This window comes from Peromyscus maniculatus, chromosome 14 (assembly GCF_049852395.1).
Source record: "Peromyscus maniculatus bairdii isolate BWxNUB_F1_BW_parent chromosome 14, HU_Pman_BW_mat_3.1, whole genome shotgun sequence".
Lineage (NCBI taxonomy): Eukaryota > Metazoa > Chordata > Mammalia > Rodentia > Cricetidae > Peromyscus > Peromyscus maniculatus.
This window is the reverse complement of record NC_134865.1, coordinates 82,650,574-82,673,739: the sequence shown is the minus strand read 5'-3', so window position 1 is coordinate 82,673,739 and position 23,166 is coordinate 82,650,574. Positions and strand designations below refer to the sequence as shown.

At 50.0% G+C, this 23,166-nt stretch overlaps 1 protein-coding gene across 2 annotated transcripts in view; it reads right to left on the bottom strand.

The window, feature by feature from the left end:
- The window catches only part of Dync1h1 (dynein cytoplasmic 1 heavy chain 1), a 68,820-nt gene that overhangs the window by 22,291 nt on the left and 23,363 nt on the right, over positions 1-23,166 (bottom strand). For both annotated transcript variants that reach the window (XM_006992131.4, XM_015985722.3), the window contains exons 12-42: positions 22,133-22,273; positions 21,039-21,215; positions 20,817-20,927; positions 20,612-20,731; positions 19,537-19,776; positions 18,577-18,732; positions 18,295-18,408; positions 17,750-17,860; positions 17,467-17,676; positions 17,170-17,316; positions 16,838-17,004; positions 16,585-16,758; positions 15,950-16,115; positions 15,512-15,700; positions 15,123-15,317; positions 13,889-14,171; positions 13,561-13,661; positions 12,204-12,363; positions 11,012-11,255; positions 10,675-10,858; positions 10,115-10,327; positions 9,278-9,516; positions 8,946-9,102; positions 7,649-7,876; positions 5,996-6,226; positions 5,638-5,778; positions 5,185-5,418; positions 4,893-5,099; positions 4,688-4,809; positions 3,633-3,798; positions 1,525-1,688 (exon numbers count right to left, since the gene is read on the bottom strand). In XM_006992131.4, the coding sequence (XP_006992193.1) occupies positions 1,525-1,688; positions 3,633-3,798; positions 4,688-4,809; positions 4,893-5,099; positions 5,185-5,418; positions 5,638-5,778; positions 5,996-6,226; positions 7,649-7,876; positions 8,946-9,102; positions 9,278-9,516; positions 10,115-10,327; positions 10,675-10,858; positions 11,012-11,255; positions 12,204-12,363; positions 13,561-13,661; positions 13,889-14,171; positions 15,123-15,317; positions 15,512-15,700; positions 15,950-16,115; positions 16,585-16,758; positions 16,838-17,004; positions 17,170-17,316; positions 17,467-17,676; positions 17,750-17,860; positions 18,295-18,408; positions 18,577-18,732; positions 19,537-19,776; positions 20,612-20,731; positions 20,817-20,927; positions 21,039-21,215; positions 22,133-22,273 (5,492 nt within the window). The remainder of the gene's footprint in view (positions 1-1,524; positions 1,689-3,632; positions 3,799-4,687; positions 4,810-4,892; positions 5,100-5,184; positions 5,419-5,637; positions 5,779-5,995; positions 6,227-7,648; positions 7,877-8,945; positions 9,103-9,277; positions 9,517-10,114; positions 10,328-10,674; positions 10,859-11,011; positions 11,256-12,203; positions 12,364-13,560; positions 13,662-13,888; positions 14,172-15,122; positions 15,318-15,511; positions 15,701-15,949; positions 16,116-16,584; positions 16,759-16,837; positions 17,005-17,169; positions 17,317-17,466; positions 17,677-17,749; positions 17,861-18,294; positions 18,409-18,576; positions 18,733-19,536; positions 19,777-20,611; positions 20,732-20,816; positions 20,928-21,038; positions 21,216-22,132; positions 22,274-23,166) is intronic.

Genomic DNA, 23,166 nt, shown 5'->3' with positions numbered 1-23,166 from the left:
AGCCAGCTGCACAATTACTTGTTTTGAGTCTAAATAAAGTTTTCTTTGTGGTATCCTGTAACAATTACAGCTTTGCTGTCAGCAACGATGAGTTCACTTAACAACAGAGGCCTTTTCCAGAGCAGCAGCCTGGGAAGGGCAGGCTGCTCACCCATGTCTCTCCCTTTGTCTACGTTTTTATGGCTTTTTTTTTTAAAGATAAGGTCTCATGCAGACAGTCTGGTTTCAAACTGACAATATATTGCCAATGCTGACCCTAAACATCTGATCCTCCTGTGTGCCATCAATTCCCAGCTCACCCTCATCTTCTGAGCCTACCCTCAAGCATCCCTTACAGCATCTTCCTGAAATGCAACTTGGCAGAAGCTAAGAAGCGCAAGGACAGTGGCCAGACAGGCATCCCCCTGCAAGAAGACAGCACAGGAAGATTCCCGGACAACATGGACAGGAAAAGCTGTAGGTAAGCTGAGTGTAGTGGATACGTCTTTAATCCAACACTCAGGAGGCAGAGGCAGGAGAATCTCCTTGAGTTCAAGGCCAGTATACAGTCTACATAATGAGTTACAGCAAGAGCTACATCCTGGGACCCTGTTTCCAAACAAACAAGGAAAGTGCTGCTGTTTAGAAACCTAGAGTTAATCTCATGAACACAGAAATAAGGCCAAAATACAACTAAAAGATTCTTATACTAAAATACATAAGATAAAAAAACATGAAAGAGGGCCAGAGAGATGGCTCAGAGGTTAAGAGCACTGGCTGCTCTTCCAGAGGTCCTGAGTTCAATTCCCAGCAACCACAGGTGGCTCACAACCGTCTATAATGAGATCTGGTGCTCTCTTCCGGTCTGCAGGTATACATGCAGGCAGAACACTGTACATAATGAATAAATAAATCTTAAAAAAAATTTTAAAGAAAGAAAGAAAAAAAAGGACAGGTCAGAGTGAGGAGGAAAATAAAGAATTTATTATAAAATGAAAACTATACTGAACTATAAAGATGGCATTTAAAAAAGGCTTACAAAACAAAAATATCGGTAGTTTCCAAGACTCCCTGGAAAAGACAAAATACTTTGCTTGAGACTGAAACTAGAGGGCGTCCCACAAGCCACAGCACCTGGGCCCGCCAGTTCCTCCCTTGGCACTGGGCACTTACAGTGTGGCAGCCAGTGCCCCGGAGCCACAGAGCACATGGGCCCAGAGCAGGCAGGACAGGAGGAGCTGTTCCCTCCCGGGAGCCCCTGCTCTGTAAAGCCCCAGCAGCACCTACGGTGCATGTGTGGATGTTGGTGTTGGTTTAACGGGTCCACGGACTGCCCTCCCCAGTCACCTAACAGCAGACAATACTGGGAAATCCCATGGAAACAAGACCGGAGGTGGCGGAACCCACATCCAAATACGCCAGGCTGCTTCCACTGCTGTCCACCTGGCTCATGCACGGCTGGGCCAGTGCTGCACCGATGTCCACAGAGGACCCCAGAATGCAGAGAGGGAGGAACGTAATCAGAGGACCCTCGGCTCCCCTTACCTGTCTTGGAAGAGACGCAGGGCTTCGTGTGCCCAAATGCGAATGAGGCCTTCAACAGGCAATGTCTCCAGGGGCCTCAGGGCTTCAAAGATTCCTCTCACCCACCTAGTCATCTCACGGGGTGAATAGATATAGTGTGGCTGCGTATCCTGAGTGAACCTCTCCTGCAGGAGTGGAAAACGGAGCTTATGTCAATGTCCGATAATGTGTGAGAGGCTATAAAACATTTCTGTTCTAAAGAGAATCTAGACCCAAAGTATTCAAGAATGAACTAGTCAGCAATGTTCAGGTTCAAACAGCTGGGCGGGGTGTAGCTAGTGTAGAGCACTCATCCCGGATGTTGGAGGCCCTGGGTTCCATCCCTGAGGCTGATAAAAACAAATCAATTCCCATAAAGATCAGCGAACAAAGACATAAACAGTCCTTTCTTCCAAAGACCCCAACAAAGCAGGATGCCACAAATAAAATCAGACCCACGCTCACTCCAGATTGGAGTGAGTATCTAGGATCAGCTGTGGAGCTTGGGAGGTGGGATTCAGTGTCACCCTCTGCTGCATAATGGGATCCCTAAGATCCTACTGTAAAGAAAAAATAACTGGGTGGTGGCGCACGCCTTTAATCCCAGCACTCGAGAGGCAGAGACAGGCTGATCTCTGTGAGTTCGAAGCCAGCCTGGTCTGCAGAGTGCCAGGGCTGCATAGTGAGATCCTGTCTCAAATAACAAAGCAAACAAGAGACAGAAGAAAAGTCCACAGAGACAAACAGGTTAGAGAGGCGGCTCAGTGGTCCACACTGGCTGCTCTTCCAGAGGAACTGGGTTAAATCTCAGCACCCACATGGTGGCTCACAACTGTTTTTAACTCCAGTCCCAGGAATCGGACACCCTCTTCAGGCCTCCTCAGCACTGCACACTTGGTACACAAACACGCAGACAAAACTCCCATACACAAAATAAAAAACCTAAAAAAACCAAAACCTTCTACATTAATGTTTATACCATACAATACCCTTCAGAAAAAACACTTCAATCAATTAAATGCATAGGTAAAAAGTCCTTGCAGGATAGAGCAGAAAGAACCAAGCACTATAGACATGCTGGTGTAGACAGCCCGGCACCCATTCAAGGGCCACGCAGGCTAAAAACCCAAGCAAGACTTCTCAGCAGGGTAAAGATTTATTGTATTGTTAGAGGCAAAGCCCCATGTGCCACAGGCTATCCCTGACCTTGCTACAAAGTACTGGAACAACTGAGCTAACTCCCTAGCCCCTAGCCCAAAGACCTATTTTTTTTTTAATTTATTTTATTTTAAGATTTATTTATTTATTTTGTATACAGCATATATGACTGCAGGCCAGAAGAAGGCACCAGATCTCATTACAGATGGTTGTGAGCCACCATGTGGTTGCTGGGAATTGAACTCAGGACCTCTGGAAGAGCAGTCAGTGCTCTTAACCTCTGAGCCATCTCTCCAGCCCCCAAAGACCTATTTTTAATATGAACTTTTCATTTTTACAACTCCAGTCCTAACATGTAGGTTTGTTTGTTTATTTACTTTGATGGCTTTTGTTTTGTTTTTATCTGGAGACAGGGTCTCACTATGTAGCCCTAGCTGTCTTGGAACTCACTATGTAGACCAGGCTGGCCTCAAACACACAGAGATCCATCAACCTCTACCTTTTAAGTCCAGAATTAAAGGTATGTACATCACCATGCCTGGCTCTAACATGTAGTTTTAAAAATGAGAAAAATTGTATCTCACATTCATTTGTGTGTGTGTGTGTGCGCGCGCGCGCGCATGTACACTGGAGTGGAGCTCTATCAGAGGGCAACTTGAGGGAGTTTGTTCTCTCTTCCAACTATGTGGGTTTCTGGAGTCATCAGGCTTGGTGGCCAGCACATTCACCAGATGAACCATTTCACCCCCCCCTCAATATGTGATTTTTAAATGTTCAAAGAATATCAAATGATGGGCTTGCAATCCTCCTGCCTCAACCTCCTGAACAGCTGAGATTACGAGCCTGTGCCACCAGACCTAGCTGGATCCCAGTCTTTCAACAGGTTTTTGGCTGTAGAGGAAAAGAATTCTGAGTGGCGGCACGTGGTGTACCTGTGACATGGTGTAGAACTCCACCATGGCAGCGGTGAGGGGTTCTGCATAGGTGCGGAGCGAGGGAATGAGCCTCAGCATGGCTCGGTTGAAGGTGCCATAGATCTGCGTCAGGGAGGCCGGTCCTGGGTAGTCCACATAGACGACAGGCACGTGGCGTAAGAACCTGTACCGGGACAGCACAGCTCAGCCCCTCATAATGGACTCAGTACTCCCAATCCACTCAACAGGCCTCATGCCAAAGCTGACCTAGGCCCCACACACTGCTGGGGCTGGGCCTGAGTACCACGGAAAGTACACAAAGCTTGTCTCACCTTGGCCTTGCAGATGGGTGGGAGCAGTTCATTACTCCCATAAAGTCAATGTCCCCCTCTTTCCCTCCATTTCCTAGTTTTGGTGGTAGCGCAGGGACTGAACCCAGCACCCCGTCCTGCATGTCAGGCTCTGGAGCACTGCCGCTAGCCCAACGCTCTGCTTTACCATCTTGAGACGGTTTCCCTCTGAGCTCACATGGCCTTAGACTCTTGCTCCTTCGGCCTCATCCTGTAAAGTCTGGGTATACGAGGCGCATGCCATCTTGTCCAGCTACTAATGCTTTTATTTTCAGCATAACTCCCTGGTTATAGTACAGGGCAATTAACCCAGGAGGAATCATTCGATAAGCAATGTTTTAAAATGCTTTTTATATTTATTTTTAATCAATTAGTGTGTGGGACACGGACACACACGGACACACACGGACACACACGGACACACACACACACACACACACACACACACACACACAAAGTCACGGTGTAGCCGTGGAGGTCAGAGGACTACTTGCACCTGTTGGTTCTCTTTCCACCACTTGAGTCCTGGGGACTGAACTCAGGGTGCTGGCCTTGGAACCTCCTTACCCCCAAGTATCTGGCCTGCCCACCTTCCTGTATTTTTGTTACCTTTGTAATTCAAATCAGCCTGCTGCTGTGCTATGTTCACGGTGTGTGTGTGTGTGTGTGTGTGTGTGTGTGTGTGTGTGTGTGTGTGTGCCTCAAAGTCCACGAGCTGCTTACCTGTGTGAGAGGGGCTTTCTCCCAGGGTCCGTGGGTGGATTGCAAGCCCCGACAAACTGGATTCTCTCTAGCTTCACCCACGTCTGGTCTGAGGTACGATAGAAGCCTCCATGCTCCACCATCTGAAGAAGAAGGGCGCGTCACGATTAGGAGCACGACGTGAATGACAAGCACCATGGGGAGAAGGGGCCCCTGCGTCACACACCTGTCTGATGAAGGAGATGACCCTCTGGGTGCCATATTTATCCATATCTGGCAAGTTGATCTCGTCACAGAACAAGACCAGCCACTTTCCAAGTTGAACAGGAGCCAGGACGACGCCGTTCGGTGTGCGCCTGTACTCGCAGTAGTGGTCAAAAGTCTTCAGCAGCAGCTCTGGGGTAGTGGCGCTTGAAAAGTTAAGGCCCACGACCTTCGGACGGACACAAAACGAACTTCTAAGTCCAAGCCCACATTTCAGCCCCAAAGCTTTTGTGTGTATGATCTCTTGACCTTACCTCCATGTCCGGCAAGGCCCGGAGGGCACTGAACAGTGTCATAGTCTTGCCAGATCCAGGAGGGCCGCATAAAACCAGGGGCTTGTGTTCAGCCAGCCAAGTGTACAAGAGAGCTTCGTGGCGGACTGTGTCTAGAGTCGGCACGACGACATCTGGGGCTGCTACCTTGTGTGTCTCCACTTCAATCTGAGGCACCTTGGCCTGCCACGGCGACCACTCTCCACTGATGGACACCTACACACAAGACGGAGATGGGTCACTGTGGCTGCTGTACCTCCTCTCTTCCAGGACTCACTCATCTTAACACAGCTGAGATCTTCCAAGATAAGGGCAGGACAAACTATTCAACACCCCCTGCTGTCCTGCAAACGCCAAACGCCTGACAGGCTGCTCCAGGACAAATCCCACTCACCAATTAGAACCAGGGGAAAGGTTGCAACAAGCCTCGCTTACTTCATAATCAATGATGGGGATGTTGGGTGCCGTGGGCAGCGGCACGGTGGTGATCCGTCTGATGTACTCGCCCAGCTCTGCTCTCATTTTCAGACGGCTGTCTCCAGACAGGGACCAGAGGATGGCATAGACCAGATAGCGCTATTGAAAAACGGTAATTGTTACGAAATGGGAACAAAATGGAAGACAGAGATGGCAGCCTCTGGCAGCTCTTTGGAGCCTCCTTGGACAGTGGTCTGTACCTCTCTTAGCCCCTGCCTGCCCATGAAAGCTTGACCTTCACCCAGGAAACCGCACACTCAAATGGCATAACGTTTTGGAACTTCTCAGACTCCTAGCTGCCAGGACGTCCCCTCACCTGAATGTAGCGTTCCAGCTGCTCAATCTGCATGGGGAAGTCGGGATGGTTGGCGTTGTACTGTGCCACGTTGCGGCAGGCCTGGTGCAGCATGGAGAAGAGCGAGCCCAGGCAGCGCAGGCGGGTCAGGTCCATGATGTGCTCCAGCTTGAAGGCGTGCTCCAGGGCCTTGGTGACCAAGCCATTGGACGTGAAGTATGGCTGCATAATCGTGGCTGCATCTCTTTGAATCTGAAACAAAGAACCAAAATGTACAGCAACCACTTCAAAATGCTGGAGGAAGCCAGCACCTGAGAGGCTCAGGCAGAAGGCTATGAATTCCAGGCTAGCCTGAGCTATACAGAGACCCTGTCTTTAAAACAAAAGGTTGGGGGGCTTCATCTATCGTAACCTAAGTCTGCAGGAGGATCATGTGATCTGGTAGTTCCTCAGGGATGCTACCTTTCAACCACTAACGTGGATAAGGGCACTCATTCATCAATTACAAAAAAAAAAAAAAAAAAAAAAAAAATGAAGTAAATCAAAGAGCACTTTCAATTTTTTTCCTCACTTTTTGTTTTTTGTTTGTTTTTAGACAGGGTTTCTCTGTGTACCCTTGATTGTCCTTGAATTCAGAGATCCACCTGCCTCTGCTTCCCAAGTGCTGGGATTAATGGCATGTGCCACCACCAGCCTTTTCTCATTTTTAAAATTACCTCGTTTTGTGGGCACGTGCGCATGTGTGTGTGTGTGTATGTGTGTGTCACAGCATACAGTAGAGCGTTCACCCACTATGTGGGATCCAGAGATGCAGCTCGGATCGAAGGGGACAGGAGCAAGTGTCTTTACCAGAGTCATTTCACTTTCTCCCTTTAAGTTTTAACTTTTGTTCCAGTAAGTTTACTCAAAAGCTGTTGTAAGACAATCCTGCCCACTTAAAACTCTACCAAGTGCTAGGTTTCCCACTCCCACCCTCTTGGACCCAGACATGTGGACCCCTCAGAGAACAGGTCATCTGCAAACTATGGACCCCTCAGAGAACAGGTCATCTGCAGACTGTGGACCCCTCAAAGAACAGGTCATCTGCAGACCCGTGGACCCCTCAGAGAACAGGTCATCTGCAGACCTGTGGCCCCTCAGAGAACAGGTCATCTGCAGACCCGTGGACCCCTCAGAGAACAGGTCATCTGCAGACCCGTGGACCCCTCAGAGAACAGGTCATCTGCAGACCCGTGGACCCCTCAGAGAACAGGTCATCTGCAGACCTGTGGCCCCTCAGAGAACAGGTCATCTGCAGACCTGTGGCCCCTCAGAGAACAGGTCATCTGCAGACCCGTGGCCCCTCAGAGAACAGGTCATCTGCAGACCCATGGACCCCTCAGAGAACAGGTCATCTGCAGACTTGTGGTCCCTAAGAGAACAGGTCATCTGCAGACCTGTGGTCCCTAAGAGAACAGGTCATCTGCAGACCTGTGGTCCCTAAGAGAACAGGTCATCTGCAGACCTGTGGGCCCCTAGAGAACAGGTCATCTGCAGATGTGTGGGCCCCTAGAGAACAGGTCATCTGCAGACCTGTGGTCCCTAAGAGAACAGGTCATCTGCAGACCTGTGGGCCCCTCAGAGAACAGGCAGCCTGCAGACCCGTGGCCCCTAGAGAACAGGCAGCCTGCAGACCTGTAGCATTGGAGAAGCGGCCTCTTCGCCCTCGTCTTCTTTGCCTTTTCGCCTCCGCTGTGCCTCATCCTCCCCTTCATCCAGGGGGATGCTGCGCAGCCTGGCCAGGAAGTTATTGAAGATCATGTCTGTGCTCAGCACATCCTCACTGAACCACACCATGCCGCAGCGTGACACTGTGGCCAGGGTTGCATATTTCAAGTCTTGCACTTCAAACATTATTCGTACCTTGGAGGAAGAATTAGGCAAATTTAATGATACAAATTTGGTAGAAGCTTGAATATTGAAATTCCTTTACCTATATGCACAATTAAGAGTATTCTAAATTTTTTGCACTTTTTAAAAAAACCCTACAATTCTATGATACTCATAGCCTCTCTCCTTAAGAAGCTGGGTAGGAAACTACGCCTGGCGTGACATTCCTGGTGCATGGGGGCCCAGCTGCCTCAGGAGGTGCTGTCATGGACAGCCTCAGTGAGCAGGAATCTCCTATAGATACTGCTCCCATGTTCCACACACCCCAAACTCCCCCACCTCAAGTACAAGCACGGTCTATCTGCACTGACACCCAGTGTTAGGTGTTCTATCCAGATGGCTCGCAGTAAACAGTAGGCTAAGATTCTAACCAGAAGGTCAGAGTCCAGACCTTTAACCCGGGACTGCCATCTCACAAGATCAAGCTATCTGAGCTGCGTCAGAACCCACTGGTCAGTCGGTCACCCAAAGGACCCGAGGAGATTAATGGAGTACAGTAACAAGCACACCCTTTAAGACTGAGCCGTGAGCATCACCCCGGACACACACCCAGCATCTCTCTCTCACAGTGCTTTCCTGCACCCCGCCCTCAGCCCATCTGTGGGTCCCACTGAACTGCAGCCGCAGTCAGCCACCTGGCACCTCACCTGCAGAGACAACTCTAAGACTCCCTACGGATGCTTGGAACTGTATATATATATACCAGTCTCCTCCTCCACACGGAGACAAACCTCAACGAACAAGCCAGGCACAGAAACAGACTAACAACAGTAAGCAGGAAACAGAAAAATTCTAGAACAGACTATAAAAGTCTGGTCTACAAAGCGAGTTCCATGACAGCCAGGGCTACACAGAGAAACCCTGTCTCAAAAAACCCCCAAAATAGGTTACCTCAAACTTCTAAGCTGTTAATCTCTGGAATCCTCCCCTTTAGATGACTCGGGGAAGGGAAGTCTTGGGAAGTGAAACACTGACCGTGGGTGGGGCTGCTTCCCGGAACCACGCTTTGTGTACCTGCAGCTGGCAGCTGGCGACTACTCACGTTGGGTGGCAGGCTGAGGCGCTCTCCATTAGGCAGGGTCAAGAGCTTGTTGTCGTCTAGCACCGAGTTCAGGTTCTCCACCCACTCGGGGTCCACGTCACCGTCAAAGACAATCCACTGGCGCTTCTGCAGCTCACCTCTCACATTGTCTATGATCCTGGTTTGGAAAAAATGTACACGGCCTGTTCAAACCAGGACCCCAGATTTAAACGCTTTCCCTCCCCCAACGGACTGTCCCTTGTGTGGACTTCGTGAAGAAGATAATGAACACAGTGACTGCAGCGCTCGGGTCCCACAGTCCTGAATCTGAACACCCACCACAGTAAACGTACTTTCTCAGCACATGTGTGAAGAGTCCATCGGTCCACTCCCTGGTGTTGGGGTCCAAGGTTCCATAGAGGTGGTCTTTGCTGATGGCTTTGGGGTCAATGATGTGGGCCACACCCTCCACACCCTCAAGCCTCTCCAGAGCCTTCAGCAGCACACGCCAAGCCATGCTCTTTCCACTTCCGGAAGGCCCAACCATCATCAGGCCATGGTTAATCTGGGTGATCTGATAGAGCTGCAGAACCTGCAGGGCCAGAGATCAGCACTGAGACCACCAGGGGAAGAGAGACTCTGCAGCCATTTCTGCTGACAGTGAGCAAGAAAGACATCCTCTGGATTCCTAAGAGCCTGGAAACTCCAAGAGATTAAGGAGACCACATGTCAAAGACATTTCTAAAGCAGGCAGAAGTCTGGGCCAGTGGAATCGATGCTTGCCAAGCTTTCTCAGTATGGGCACATCCAAAGACCAGCCAAGGATGACAAGGTCAGAAGAAGGGTTATTATTCTGATATAGAACACTCAGGTCAATATACACAGTGGGTATAAATAACAGACCCAGAGGCCAGGAAGAGACTGATCTAGAAAGGAAGCTTGGTTGACTGTCAACTGAGGCTGGTGCCCTGTGGCACCAGGAAATCCTTAAGTTGATTATTTAAGGGCATCAACCAATTCTACCATGATCATACTTTTAGTCAGCATTTTTAGAGTTAGTGCTACATGTGAAAGACATTTCAAGTTTTGCTATCTCTACGTGTTAGTAAAGGGACAATCAGTAAGCCTTGATGAAAGGTCTCCAGAGATGGCTGGGAGCCTGTAGTCCTGGGAGCATCAAGTTATGGTACCTTTTCAACCCACATCCCTCCGACTTCTTCTCCATCGCCGTACGTCAAGTACATCTCCTGACACACTTTCTTCAGCTCCTCCCGCAGGGCCGTCATCTCCCCACGGTGGTACTGAACTCCAGGGAACACATCCGACAGGAGGCTGAAGAGCAGCGGGATGTCTTCTGCCACCAGCTTGGGCACCATGGTCTCGCAGACACTCTGGATCAGAATCTATGGGTGGGGGTGGAGTGCTGTGAGGCAGGAGCGTGGCTGCTGCCCTAGAGTGCTACAAACTTAGTGAGCAAAACAAAGTAAACAAAGTCACACCACAGAGTCTACTCTACTCTCCCTGAGAACTCCAGGGTACTGACCTAAGTGTCCTGTGGTCAATTTCAGAACGTGGACGGATTGAGAAATCCACGGTATACTTGTAAGCTGGATGTGGGGGTGGATACCTATAAACTCAGCAATTGGGAGGATGAGGCAGCTATGGGTTCAAGGTTAGCCTAGGCTACACAGTCCGAGCCACACTGGTCTGCAGAGCAAAGGGAAAACAACAGCACCCAGCATGTACAAACCTCCTGCTCAGGCAGATTCTCAGCGATCTCTCCTTCATCAACCGCTTCCCCCCTTTCTTCTTTCTCCCTCTTTATCTTCTGGATCCTCTCCCTCTTCACATTGCCTGCACTCACGAGCACACTCTTCAGAGCCCGAAGACCGAAGTCATAATGGCTTTGAGAAGACAGCTGCTCATCACAGAGTCTGAAAGAGAAACGTTGTCTTTAAAGACAGCGCCCTGTAGGCAGACAGCATGTGAAGTCAGGGACTCAGGTGGGCATTCAAAGACTGGGGACCGTGGACAGAACATCAGCCACCAGCTAGAAACGTGTCTGTGGACAGCTCTCAGCTACTCACTTAAAGAACGGGACGATTTTGTTGGCGAGGACCTCAGCAGTCCGGAAGCCCTGAGAGTACAGCATGACCTGGGCGATCAGCTGCCGGTCAGGCTTGGTCATGGCCAAGCTCCGGAACAGCTTCTTGAGGTTGTCAGGGAGGTTTGAGCGGCCTGCGTAGCCTGGGTTCATGGTGATGAAGATAGCCATGTCTGGGCTAACCTTGACCTGTTTGTTCAGCAGCTCACAGGTAATGGGGGCGGAGGCTGGAAGGAGAGGGCGTGAACTTACTAAAGACCCCGGAGAGCGGAGCGGAGAGCAGAGCCACCTGCCCGTCTCTAAAACGGCAGCACCGCTCATCCCTCACTGCCCTGCTGGCCTGAGAGGAGGCTCTGGGGCTGCTCTCAGCAGCCAGGCCCGAGCCCTCTCAGACCCAATGTCAGTCAGGCACAGAGCGGCACCCGTCAGGCACCGGAGGCAAGCCGCTCCCTAACTGTGCGAACATGCTGAATGTGGAGATCACGGCAGTCAGCTCCTCTCAGCATCTGCTCAACTTAGGAAACAAAGCCTCCAGCCACCTCAACCACGGGAGTGTTTACTGTGAGAGACTGCAGGGCGGCTCACAGTCCTGTTCGCTTCAGGTCTGGGAGACTCTTTCTAACACAAGTTGCTCTAACTGTGCAGTAAAGGTAAACCAAAAAGGCTAAAGTAGGCACAGACAGGGAGACCCTCACGCCAGCCTAGCGCACATCTTCAGGCACCAGGCCTACCTTCACCCCGTGCGCTGGGAAGCTGGATGCAAGAAACAAAGCTAGCCCAGAGTCTTCCAGGGCAGCTGTCCCTACGCTCACAGAGGACTCACTCCACAACCAGATGGTGGGACACTGAGGCACAACAGGAGGCTGGCTTCTCAGTGATGCCGGAAGCAAAGGGCCCCTGAGGGCCATGGTGGGATACATGTGTGGAAGGGAATGGGCTGTGACCTTGGCCTTGCAGAGGATGCCCTGCTCCAGGACTAGGAAGTGGTACTGTTGCTGCCCAGCACTAGGAAACAAAACCGATCTCAAACCACCCAGCCCTCATACCAATCTCTAACCGCGATCGCTACACCCGCTTGTCTGTGGGAGTTAAGTTGTCAAAACACACAGCTCCCATCAGATTTCCCTCCACCTCCTCGGCAACAGACCAAACCAAACACCCCCCAGAAGTCTTACTCTTATCGTAGTTGGGGTTGGAGTGCTCCCGGAGTGCCTCTTGTATGCACTGCACCTGCTGGGACACGGCCGACAGCATCCGCTCCTCCAGGCGGTTAAACTCATCAAAGCAGCCCCAGGCGCCCACCTGGCAAAGCCCCACAAAGATCCGTCCCATCGCCTGGAATGGAAGGAACCACAGAAGATGAAGCCATTTGTGATGGACCGAGTTGTGTCCTTTCCCAAAGTCGCCCTTCGATGTCCTAACCCCCAGTGTTATTGTACGTGGACACGGGCCCTACAGGAGGTGAATGAGGGAGACATTACTCAGAGGACTGGAGTTCTTTTTTTTTTTTGGTTTTTCGAGACAGGATTTCACTGTGTAGCTTTGCGCCTTTCCTGGATCTCACTCTGTAGACCAGGCTGGCCTCGAACTCACAGAGATCCGCCTGGCTCTGCCTCCTGAGTGCTGGGATTAAAAGCGTGCCCACCACTGCCCGGCAGAATCCACTCTTCCCACCCCCCTCCCTTGCCCTCGACACAGAGAAGAGGGCACATGCTCAGCCTGTGGGCAAGCAGCATCTGCACACAAGGAAGAGGAGCCTTACTGGGAGCCGACTATCAAAACCACGTGGGTTTCCAGGCTCCAGGACTGTGGGGAGGCACCTCTGGTGTGCAGCCTTTGGTAACTGTAGCTGACTTGTCCGACTCTGAGTAAGGCACACCTTTCTGAGACCTTTAACTACTCCCTTCAAAATGAGAACACTGTCTACCTCCCAATGCAGACACTCAGTGAGTCATTCTTCATTCACATGAACAGCATCACCATTACAAAGAGGTGCTGAGAAATGCATGTTCCATCCTGTGTCAGTAACACCCCTCTGACAAAACTGTTGTTTTATTTTATCACTTTGTTAGCAAAGAAAATCATTTGCAGAATAGTCACTGTTTTCAGACACAGACACTAAGCATTAGCTGGCAAAGTACCCCCTCCAGTGCTGGAGGTGTAGCATGGGGTAGAGCACCTGGCTAGCATATTTAAATTCTGGTCTTGACCCCTGGTTTGGAAGGGAGGATAGATACTGCTACAGATGACTGTGCATGCCTGCCAGCCCAGCTGAGATAGGATTATGAGTTCCAGGCCAGCCTGGACCACACAAGGAAACCCAGTCTCAGATACATAAGTACACAGACAAGCAGGCAATGGCCATTTTAGACAAACAATAATGGTTAACTTTGAGACTATGAAGGTCAAGTTGACGTCAATGTGTGTGTCGGGCTCTGCTGCAGTTCAGAATAGCACCAGGTAAGGCATGTAGTACTGAGCCTTTGAGAGGGGAAGCTTAATGGTTTTAGATGCTGTGAAAAAAAGTCTTACTTGGAAATCGAAGGTCTCATCACAATTGAAGACCAGGACAAAGCGCCCCAGCTGATGGCCAAGGGCTTTGACGGACTCTGTCTTCCCAGTCCCAGCAGGTCCTGTTATTTGAAAGAAAAGCAATTTAGTCCATTACCTAATTGGTAGCAAATCCTTAGCTTGAAGAGAGCCATACATTTATTTTGAAATTCAGATGTAATGAATACAAGGAAGTTAAAGATTTTAGAATGTAGAAACCATGGAATGTAGAAAAGCACCCCAACCATCAGCTTAGTGTATAAAAATGACACTGCCCCACCCCATCTGTCCAGTTTGTGAAATAACTTACCAAATGGAGAGCCCCCAAGCCTGGCCTCCAAGGCCTGTGTCATTGTCAGATAGCAGCGGTCAGTGAGGGGTGTCTGAACCAGCTTGTCCTGAACGCCCAGGTACTCAAAGCCATAGTTAAACTTGGCGTTCGCCATCTGAATGGACAGCTGCTGGAGCACGTCAGTCTGCTTAGGGTCAAAGTAAAACCGCATCTGGCTGAGCCATTCAAAAGACTTGGCGTTGTCGATTTTGCTTTTGATCAAGGACCTGGTAACATCTCTTTGGTGAACCAACTCTGTGATCTGAGGAAGTAAAAATTTGCCACAAGCTAAAGTAACTTCTGCAGACTATCTGTTGAGTTTACATTAGGATTTAGGCTGTTACAGTGACTAGCAGCAAATATTCCAAACCCCAACAGAACTTCACCCGCAGGGACAGTGGAAATGTCATCCACGTATCCACACAACAGTATCACAGACTCAGAGCTACAGAAAACACAAAAGCCAAAAGCCTACTGTAAGCAACAGCCCCGTGCAGCTGAACGAGACAGAGCAGCTTTCTCATGTCTACCCCACAGGCTGCCCACTTCGTGCCACCAGGCTACACCAGTCACCCCGCTGGGGAGTGTACACCCTCAAAAAGCTGGTCATTTTCTTCCTCCCATCTAGGCACCCGACACCTCTATAACACATCATCCTTTTGTGGGTGTATGTACGCATGTGTGCATAGAGGCTGGGGTCAACTCTGGGTGTCACTTTTCAGGGGAATCCACCTTTATTGTTTGAGCAGTTTTTCCAGTTTTACCAACCTAGCCTTCACCAAGATTCTCTTTAAAGAGGAACAGAGAACCAAAGACTGAATGCCTATGTCCACTCATGTAAGCCAGGTTGGCCTAGAATTCCCGAGCCTCCTGCCTCTACCTCCCCAATGCTAAGGTTACAGGTGTAGACCACAACTCCCAGCTTACCTTTCTTTTATACAAAAAGCCCATTAAATTTTTTTTTTATTATTAATTATGTGCATGGGGAGTATGTGCACATGAATTCAAGTGCCTAGAGGTCAGAGATCTCCCTGGAGCTGGGGTTACATGCAGCTGTAAGCCACTGGGAATCGAACTCAGGTCCTCAGGAAGAGCAGTGTGTGTTCTTAACCACTGAGCCATCTCTCTAGCCCCCAAAAGGTCCATTTTTAAGCCTCTTTTCCTTTCACTACTTGAGCTGCGAGTTAAGAAGGGGCTCAGGCATGAGGCTTACCAAGTGCTCCAGCTTCCGTCTTCGGAGAGGGGGCTGCTCCATGAGGACAGAGTCTGCTAACACGTTGAGGGTGACCTCCACATTGCTCAGCACGGACTGTAAGGGGGCCACATCACCACCTCCCCCGATGCTGCTTAGCGCATTCTCCACGTTTTCAGACCAGGCTATTTGGGCTGACAATACCACTAACTGGGCCTGAAAGAAACAAGACAGCAGATCCACAGGGTCATTTTTTTGAGATGGGGTATCACTACACTGCTTGGGGTAGTCTTCCTGTCTCGATTCCCCAAAGAGCTAGACTACAGGTGCCACTGCCCTGTTCCCAAGGGGTCATTTTCAAGTCAGTCAGCGCTTCTATCTTCAGCCTGCCTGCTTCTTTTAAAGATTACCTGGTATTTATCAATCCAAGTAATGTAGGTATTTGGGTCAATTGAGGTTGCTTTTCCAAAAATCTCCACTTCTGTAACGGACTCTGCCAGAAGTTTAGCCAGGGTGACTCTCATTTCCTTTTCCACCAGAGTGAGCCACTCATTGATTTTGGGGTGTTCAGTGATGGACACTGGAGTTTTAAACATAACCTGAAGATAAAAAAAAACATCAAGAATTAAGAGTGCAAGTATGTAAGAGAAGTTTCTGAGTCACAGTCATTTTTTTTTGGTTTTTGAGGCAGGGTTTCTCTGTGTAGCTTTGCACCTTTCCTGGATCTCGCTCTGTAGACTAGGCTGGCCTCGAACTCACAGAGATCCGCCTGCCTCTGCCTCCTGAGTGCTGGGATTAAAGGCGTGTGCCACCACCGCCCGGCTCTGAGTCACAGTCATACTACCTACCTCCTCTCCTTCTCGAGATGAAATGCCAAGGACCACAGAGTTGTCCTCATTTAAGATGATGCTGGAAACGCCAGCGAACATTTTCTTGAAGTGCTTCTGCAACTTAGCTACATTCTTGCTATTTCCAATGATTTCAAGCAGATCTTCATCACCCACAAAGTAGAACCTGAAATCAATACAACCCAGTGGCTACTGCCTGGTGTACAGAGGGTGACTGAGCAAATGCTCAAGTACAGGAGAGGCAGCTGGAAGGAAGACCTCCAGCCTGAACTCAGCTGCAAACACCTGCCAGGGCTCGGCAAGAGACATGTTACAATAAGACTTGGAGGAGTTCAACGTCATTCACCAGTCATTTTGACAGCATCTGCTCCGCTCACGGTAAGCAAACTCCTTGGAAAGGAGGAGAGGCCACTCAGGAGACAGCAGGGCTAGACCCTGGAGTGAGCAAGTGGCTTGGCAGGAAAATGAGCTTAGTGAACTGGGGTGGAAAACTGGAGTGTGGGGAGCATTAGAAACCAGTGCTGCAAGGCAGAGGACTCAGCCAGCGACTTGGTCACCAGGATCCTCGACATCAAAGCTGAGTGACACCAGGAAAAGGGAGCAGAGCCCAGGTGAACTTGGCTCTCTCAGCTTACCTGGGGAAAGACGACCGCTCTCGTTCTAGGTATTCCCCCAAGGCTTTCTGGATCTTTCCGAGCAGGTCTGCCAACCGCTCCAGAGACCGCTGTACTCCCTGTATGTTCAGAACATCCATCACAAGTGGAGACTTGGAGACTTTTTTCATCAGAGCCAAAAACTCTGTGCTGATACTAGAGAACAAAGGAGAGCTGGTCAGCCTTTGCAGGGGCTCCTCAGCCCTGCCAGTGCCTGATCCTGCTGGAGCTCTACCTCTGGAAGCGCTGGGTTTCCACGGGCAGCAGATGTTTGATGTCCGCACTGCCTGTGAAGATGCCCTCCAAGTAGACCCAGCGCCTCTGCACATCAATCCACACGTCGAAGAGGGCCATGATCCGGTTCAGCTTGTCTTCCCAGCTCAGGGCATCCTCTTCAAACACCTGGTGGGTACACAGGCGGGCAGAGCTCAACCTTTCCCCCCAAGGAAATGCCAAAGGTGATGGAAAATTGCAATCAGGATCCCATCAAGCTGTCTGACCCACATTTTACATAAGCAGACACTTAAGGTGTAATCCCAGTTGCAGCAGAGTGCCCCGGCAACGAACCTTATAGTATGGAGAGAGCTTCATGGCAGACACGCTGTTGATGTGCTCCTTGACCTTGTTGAAGAGGTCATCCCAGCCTCGGATCAGGCGGCACTTGTTCTGATAGTTGACTAAGTCCAGTTCGTATGTATTCCACACTTCCCGTATCTGAGTGGAGCCAGGAAGAGGCCATTACCAGCACAAATCAGCACTCAGCATTTGTAGGCACCAAACATCGGGGACAGAGATACATAGATGACAACGCCTCGTTTTACAGTCAAATCCATCAACAGCCTGACACCCACTCCCATCACTTGCCTGCTTCAAAAATTCCTCCAAAGCCATCTCCCCTTGTGCCACCAGCAGTACATCCTTGACAACAGCTTCATTCTTCTGGAGGTCAACATCCCAGATCTGGCCCAGGGTCAGCTCAGAAACCACCCAGTTCACGTGAAGCCTCTTCATCAGCTGTTTCCAATGCCGGTCTTTAAGTGCCTCAGACTTCAGTTCAATTACCAGCATGTTAATCTGTGCAGGGCAGACAGGATGTGAGCAGTGTCCTCTGAAAAGACACCCAGTACCCAGAGGGAGAGTCACCCACCTTCATGTAGCCTTTCAGCAGCCTCTGAACAAACTCATAGGAGGCGTACTGCCGAAGCCGCGCAGGGAAGTTCTTCAGCTGGTTCAAGAGGCCATCTAAGTTCTGTCGAAGCTGTTAGGAGACACAAGAGAATGGAGTCTCTCTCTCTCTCTCTCTCTCTCTCTCTCTCTCTCTCTCTCTCTCTCTCACACACACACACACACACACACACACACACATATCAACAACACTGTATGGCCTTTTTTTTTAATTTCCTTCTGATACCTGGTCTCATGTATCCAAAGCTAGCCTTGAACTTACAAAGGCCCCCCTGACTCCAGCAGCCGGAGTTCTGGGCAGTGAACCTAAGGTTTTGTGCAGGCTGGATGAGCACTCCACCTACTGAGCTGCAAGCTTTGGAATGGCTCTAAGACAAGGTTCACATCAGTCTCGATGAATCACATAAATAACATGTAAGGACATAAGTGACAGTTTGTGAACTTGCAAAGTTCTTTCCGTGACTGCTAATATGTAGAAAGACTCAGACATCCACTTTAACAAGTTACCTTACGAGGCTGAACTGAGACCCATGGTTGCTCCTTCATTTGATCAATTTGTTCCCAGACCTTAGAAAGCTCTGACCAAACACCTTTGAGGTCCTGTAATTCCTCCAAGGCCACCTGTGATTGAGAACAGCAAGGTAGTTAAATTGGGGACATTAGAGCAGCTTACAAATCAGCAACAAAACGAAAAACCACCTTAGCATCTGCCAGGGCCCTTCGGATGACCAGGACGGTGGCAGAGCCTGGTGGAGCAGGTCTCCAGACTTTGCACTCACGGGTCCTTACCTGTACACGCTCTTCACTGCCACTGAGGAGTCCCGTGTCTGTCAGTTCCAGCGCTTCCTTGGCCTTTGCACATTTCTCTCTGTCATCCTTCAGCCGGCCAAACTTCCCTTCGTATATGGTCAGGGCCTGAAGAGCCTCCTCGGGGCGCAGATTGCCCTGGAATAGCCAGAGCACAGAGAGTGGCAGGACTGTCCCAGGAGACGGCCCTGGGCTTCAAGACGGTGGAGGGCCAACAGGGACAAGACAGGAACCACATCCCCCCATGATGCATGCAGCTAGCTGCTGCCTTGTGAACCTTGAGCTGTGGGTAACAAATTCTAAATTCTGAGCATGTCTAAGGGCAGTTTAAAAACAGCAAAATAAGTTTTAATCATCTAAAAACTCCTTCTGGGGGGCTGGAGGGACAGCTCAGTGGTTAAGAGCACTGGCTGCTCTCTTCCAAAGGACCTGGGTTTGAGTCCTAGCACCAAAATGGCAGCTCACAACTGTCTCTGACTCCAGTTCCAAGGGATCTGACATCCTCTTCTGGCCTCTAGAGGCGCTGCATACACACGGTGCACAGACGGACATGCAGGCAGAACACCCACAGACATTAACTAAACAAATACCAATAGCTGACTGAAATGACTGTCCCTCTGGGTACATAGATGACTGCCCTGGCTGTCCCACTTACTATCTACAAACACCCAGGGCATCCACACACTAGGTAAGATCTCTACCAGGTCTATTTCCAGACCCTCACTTTCTATTGCTATTGCTTTTAGCTTGCTATGCTGCCCTAAACTCACACACTCAGGTGATCCTCTGCCTCAGCCTACAGGACTGGCTGCCAGCCCAGCCTTTTAATTACAGAGGGCAATCCCATCTTTAGTTCTGGAAAGCTAAGCCCAGCGGGGCTTCCCATCCCTGACAGCAATAACCCATGCTATGCTGCAGGCAGGCAGGCTTAGCGACGCTCACCGTGACGGGTTTGGTCTTCTCCCAGTCTGTCAACAGATCGGTGGTGCGGCTTTCCACAGCTCGGTCCTCCTGCACGATCTTCATTTGCAGGTTTGCCACCTGTTGCTGAATGGCAGAGTCCTTCCGGCGCATGATGTCATTGAAGGCCCCCCACTCACCCTCGATGTTGTCAATGTAAAGCCAAGAAGGTGGGAATTGGAACCTTTGTTTTTCCAGCAGCCGCTGCCCATTGCGGTAGAGCTTTGAGAGTTAAAAGATCATGTTTTTGTCTTCTATAACCACAGGAAAACTGCTGCCAAGTCCCAACAAGAGAGAACACCGCACCCCACCCCACCCCCGCCCAGAACCACAGACCAAGGCATCTGCTCTTCCACAACTGTCCACCTCCAGATTACTGTGGTCAGAGTGACTGCAGAGTCTGGAGTGGCCCGCCAGTTACCACACCTAACAGCACCCAGGGGCACAGAGCCCCTGCGCTGTGCCTCATCCCTTACCCTAAATTACAAGAGAACACTCCACTCCTAAGTTCTCGAAAACAGTCAGAGGTTTGGACAGACAGTGCCTCTCAAACCTAACTGTGCATGACAACCACCCAGAACCTTTCAAGGGCAGACTCCTAGGCTCCACATGCAGTGTTTGCACGCTTTTTTCTTCACATACATTTGGGGGTGTGTGTGGCGGGGAGCACATGTGTGGCAGCATGTGTGCAGAAGGCAGAGGACAACTTGTGGAAGTCGGCTCTCTCCTTTCACCTCGTGGTCATCAGGCTTGGCAGCAGGTGCCTTTACCCACTCAGGCACGTCTCTGCTCCCAGCAGCCTCTTTTCTGAGACCAGATCTTGTTATGAAGACCAATCTGGCCTAAACTCACAATCCTCCTGCTAAGCCTCCCAAATGCTGGACTGCAGGTGTGTGCCATCACACCAGGCTTGCCACAGTGCATTCTAACAAGCACATCTGGTGGTCATGGCACACATGGTGGCTTATGGCACACTGTAAGAAACACTCCTCAGGTGCTGAATCCCTCAGAACATAAGATATTAACAGCTAATCATGGGTCAAACGTGAGAACTCACTTCAACTTGCTTCTCAAACTGCTTGATCTTGCGTTTTAGAGACTGCACATAGGTGATGAAGGTCACTGCGTCAGAGGTACTGGCCGTGTCCACAGAGTGCTGCTCTAGCTCTTGGCGAGACTGTTGGAGAGAAGGCCATATTTTACCATGGGACCAGGCTTAACCTGCAGCCGCCAGTTCCCTGGGCAGCATCCCCACTCCTCACCTTTGAGATCTGGGAATGGAATTCTGTCATGTTGGACCCCAGCATCTGCCCAAATTTGCTGAGCACCTCCTTATGCCAGGAGTCGTACTTCAAGTTCACCTTGGACTGGACCTGCAGGTGAAGTGACACACACAGCCCTTGTCACTTCTCTCCAGCGCAGAGGCACACATCAGTACAGCTTTTCCAGTCCCCTGACACCGCTGGAGAACAAGCCACGCTCACCTTGCCGTAATCGATCACCACAGGTCCAAACTCTTTCTTGGTCTCTGCGTTGTCGAAGGTCCCTCTGGCCTTCCTTATCTGGACCAGGAGAGCCTGCCACTTGTTGAGATCTTCCCCAAGCCTGTTGTAGATGTTCTCCGCCTGCATGTCCCATAAGCACTGGTACTGGAGCCAGACCTGCAAATAAGGAACACGCCCCATTCCAGCTGCTGTTCTGTAGACCACGAATATTCTAGCAACATTATGCCACAGTCCAGAGTCACGTTTTCATGCCATTAGAAAACCTCACTTCGGTCTCAGAACTCATACAGCACAAGGAGAAAATTTACTTTGCTTGAAAACCAGAGTTAAGACCCTACAAGATTTATCCTACTATTCACTCTTGGCTTTAAAATAAGGAAATCAGCCGGACGGTGGTGGCGGCCTTTAATCCCAGCACTGGGGGTGGGGGGGTGGGGGTGGGGCAGAGGCAGGCAGATCTCTGTGAGTTCGAGGCCAGCCTGGGCTACCAAGTGAGTTCCAGGAAAGGCGCAAAGCTACACAAGAGAAACTCTGTCTCAAAAAACCAAAAAAAAAAAAAAAAAAAAAGGAAATCACGAGGTGTGATGGTGCACACCTTTAATCCTAGCACTGTGAGGCAGAACAGGTGAACTCTGGGAGTACAAGGCAAATCTGGTCTACATAGGGAGTTCCAGACCAGCCCACGCTACATGGTAAGATGCAGCCAGGTGTGGGGACACACATGTATTGCAGCTCTCAGGAGACAAAAGAATTCCAGGGTCTAGGTCAGCCTGGTCTACAAAGCAAGTAACTCCAGGCCAGCCAGGGCTAGAATAAGGAGTGAAACCCTGCCTCCAAATAAAAAAACACATAGAAGATAGATAATAAATAAATAAATAAATAGAGCAAGTGTTGCCCATTGGACCATACTACCTATTAAGACCTTCCCAGTATTTTTTCCTTCTTTCTTCCTTTTTTGGTGGTGCTGGGGAGTGAACCCAGGGCCTCTAGCTACACTCCAGCCCTTCTCTCATCCTCTTGCATGTCTAGAATAGAGTACCCACTGCATTGGGAGGGAGTCAAGAGCATTTTACCTTAACATACTGCTCAACTTCAGTCACAATGCCCATGACCGCAGAGTACGACTCTTCCAGGGCGACGGGGCCATCAGGCATGCGTGTCAATGCATTCCGATAGAACTTCTCTTCCTCAGTCAATTCATAATGCACGCCCACCTGACCAACAAGAGCAGGATATGAATGTTAAACGGTGCACACAATGCCAATCTCAGTCACCTTTATTTACTAAAAATGACTAAAAGTCACCATCAAAAGATTATCTTTTAAGAGATAATATCCACTTTCCCTAGGCACAAGTAACAAGAAGCCTGATTATATTTAACTCGTTAAACCAATAAAGGGAACACTAGAGTAACCACAAGCTGGAAAACGTGGAGACACTAATGGCACAGGGTAAAGAATGCAAGGAGCCCTTGGTTCATCTGACCTGCCTGAGCACCTCCTACACGTTAGGCCTCAGTCTAAGTACAATAAACAGACACTCCCACTCCCATGAAGTCCGATTCCATAGGAGGATCGAGACAAAGAACACCCATGTACAGAGTGTCAGATGGGAAGCAAGTCTGTGCAGAATAAGTAGGAAAGAGACAGGGAGGACAGGGATTGGTCGTGCTTTACTCATTTTTTGTAGTACAGGGACTGATGCCAGACTGACCAGAGTCAGTCTGCACGGCTGAGCGCTAGCAAGAGTTCAGTGAGGCCTGAGCAGAGCCAGGAGGGGAGAAGCAGAAATTAAGGTCAGAAAGGCAAAAAGGTAACTATGGGCCCAACAAGCACCAGGACTGCCTCTTTCCACAAGAGAGGCGGCAGGCTGTGAGAGGAGCCACAGAGGAGCAAAGGCAGGCAGGTTTACTCCGTAAGTGAAGACTAGGCAGGGAGAATGGCAGGAGGAAACATTAGTAACCTCAGACAGAGTGGGAACAGTGACTGTGGGGAAACAGACCAGGGTGAACTTTAAAGACAGTGATGACAGACGTCACGGCTGACACATGGTTTCTGGACTGGGTGGAAGGCAGGCCCAGAGAGCAAGAGTACAGCAAGAAGGGCAC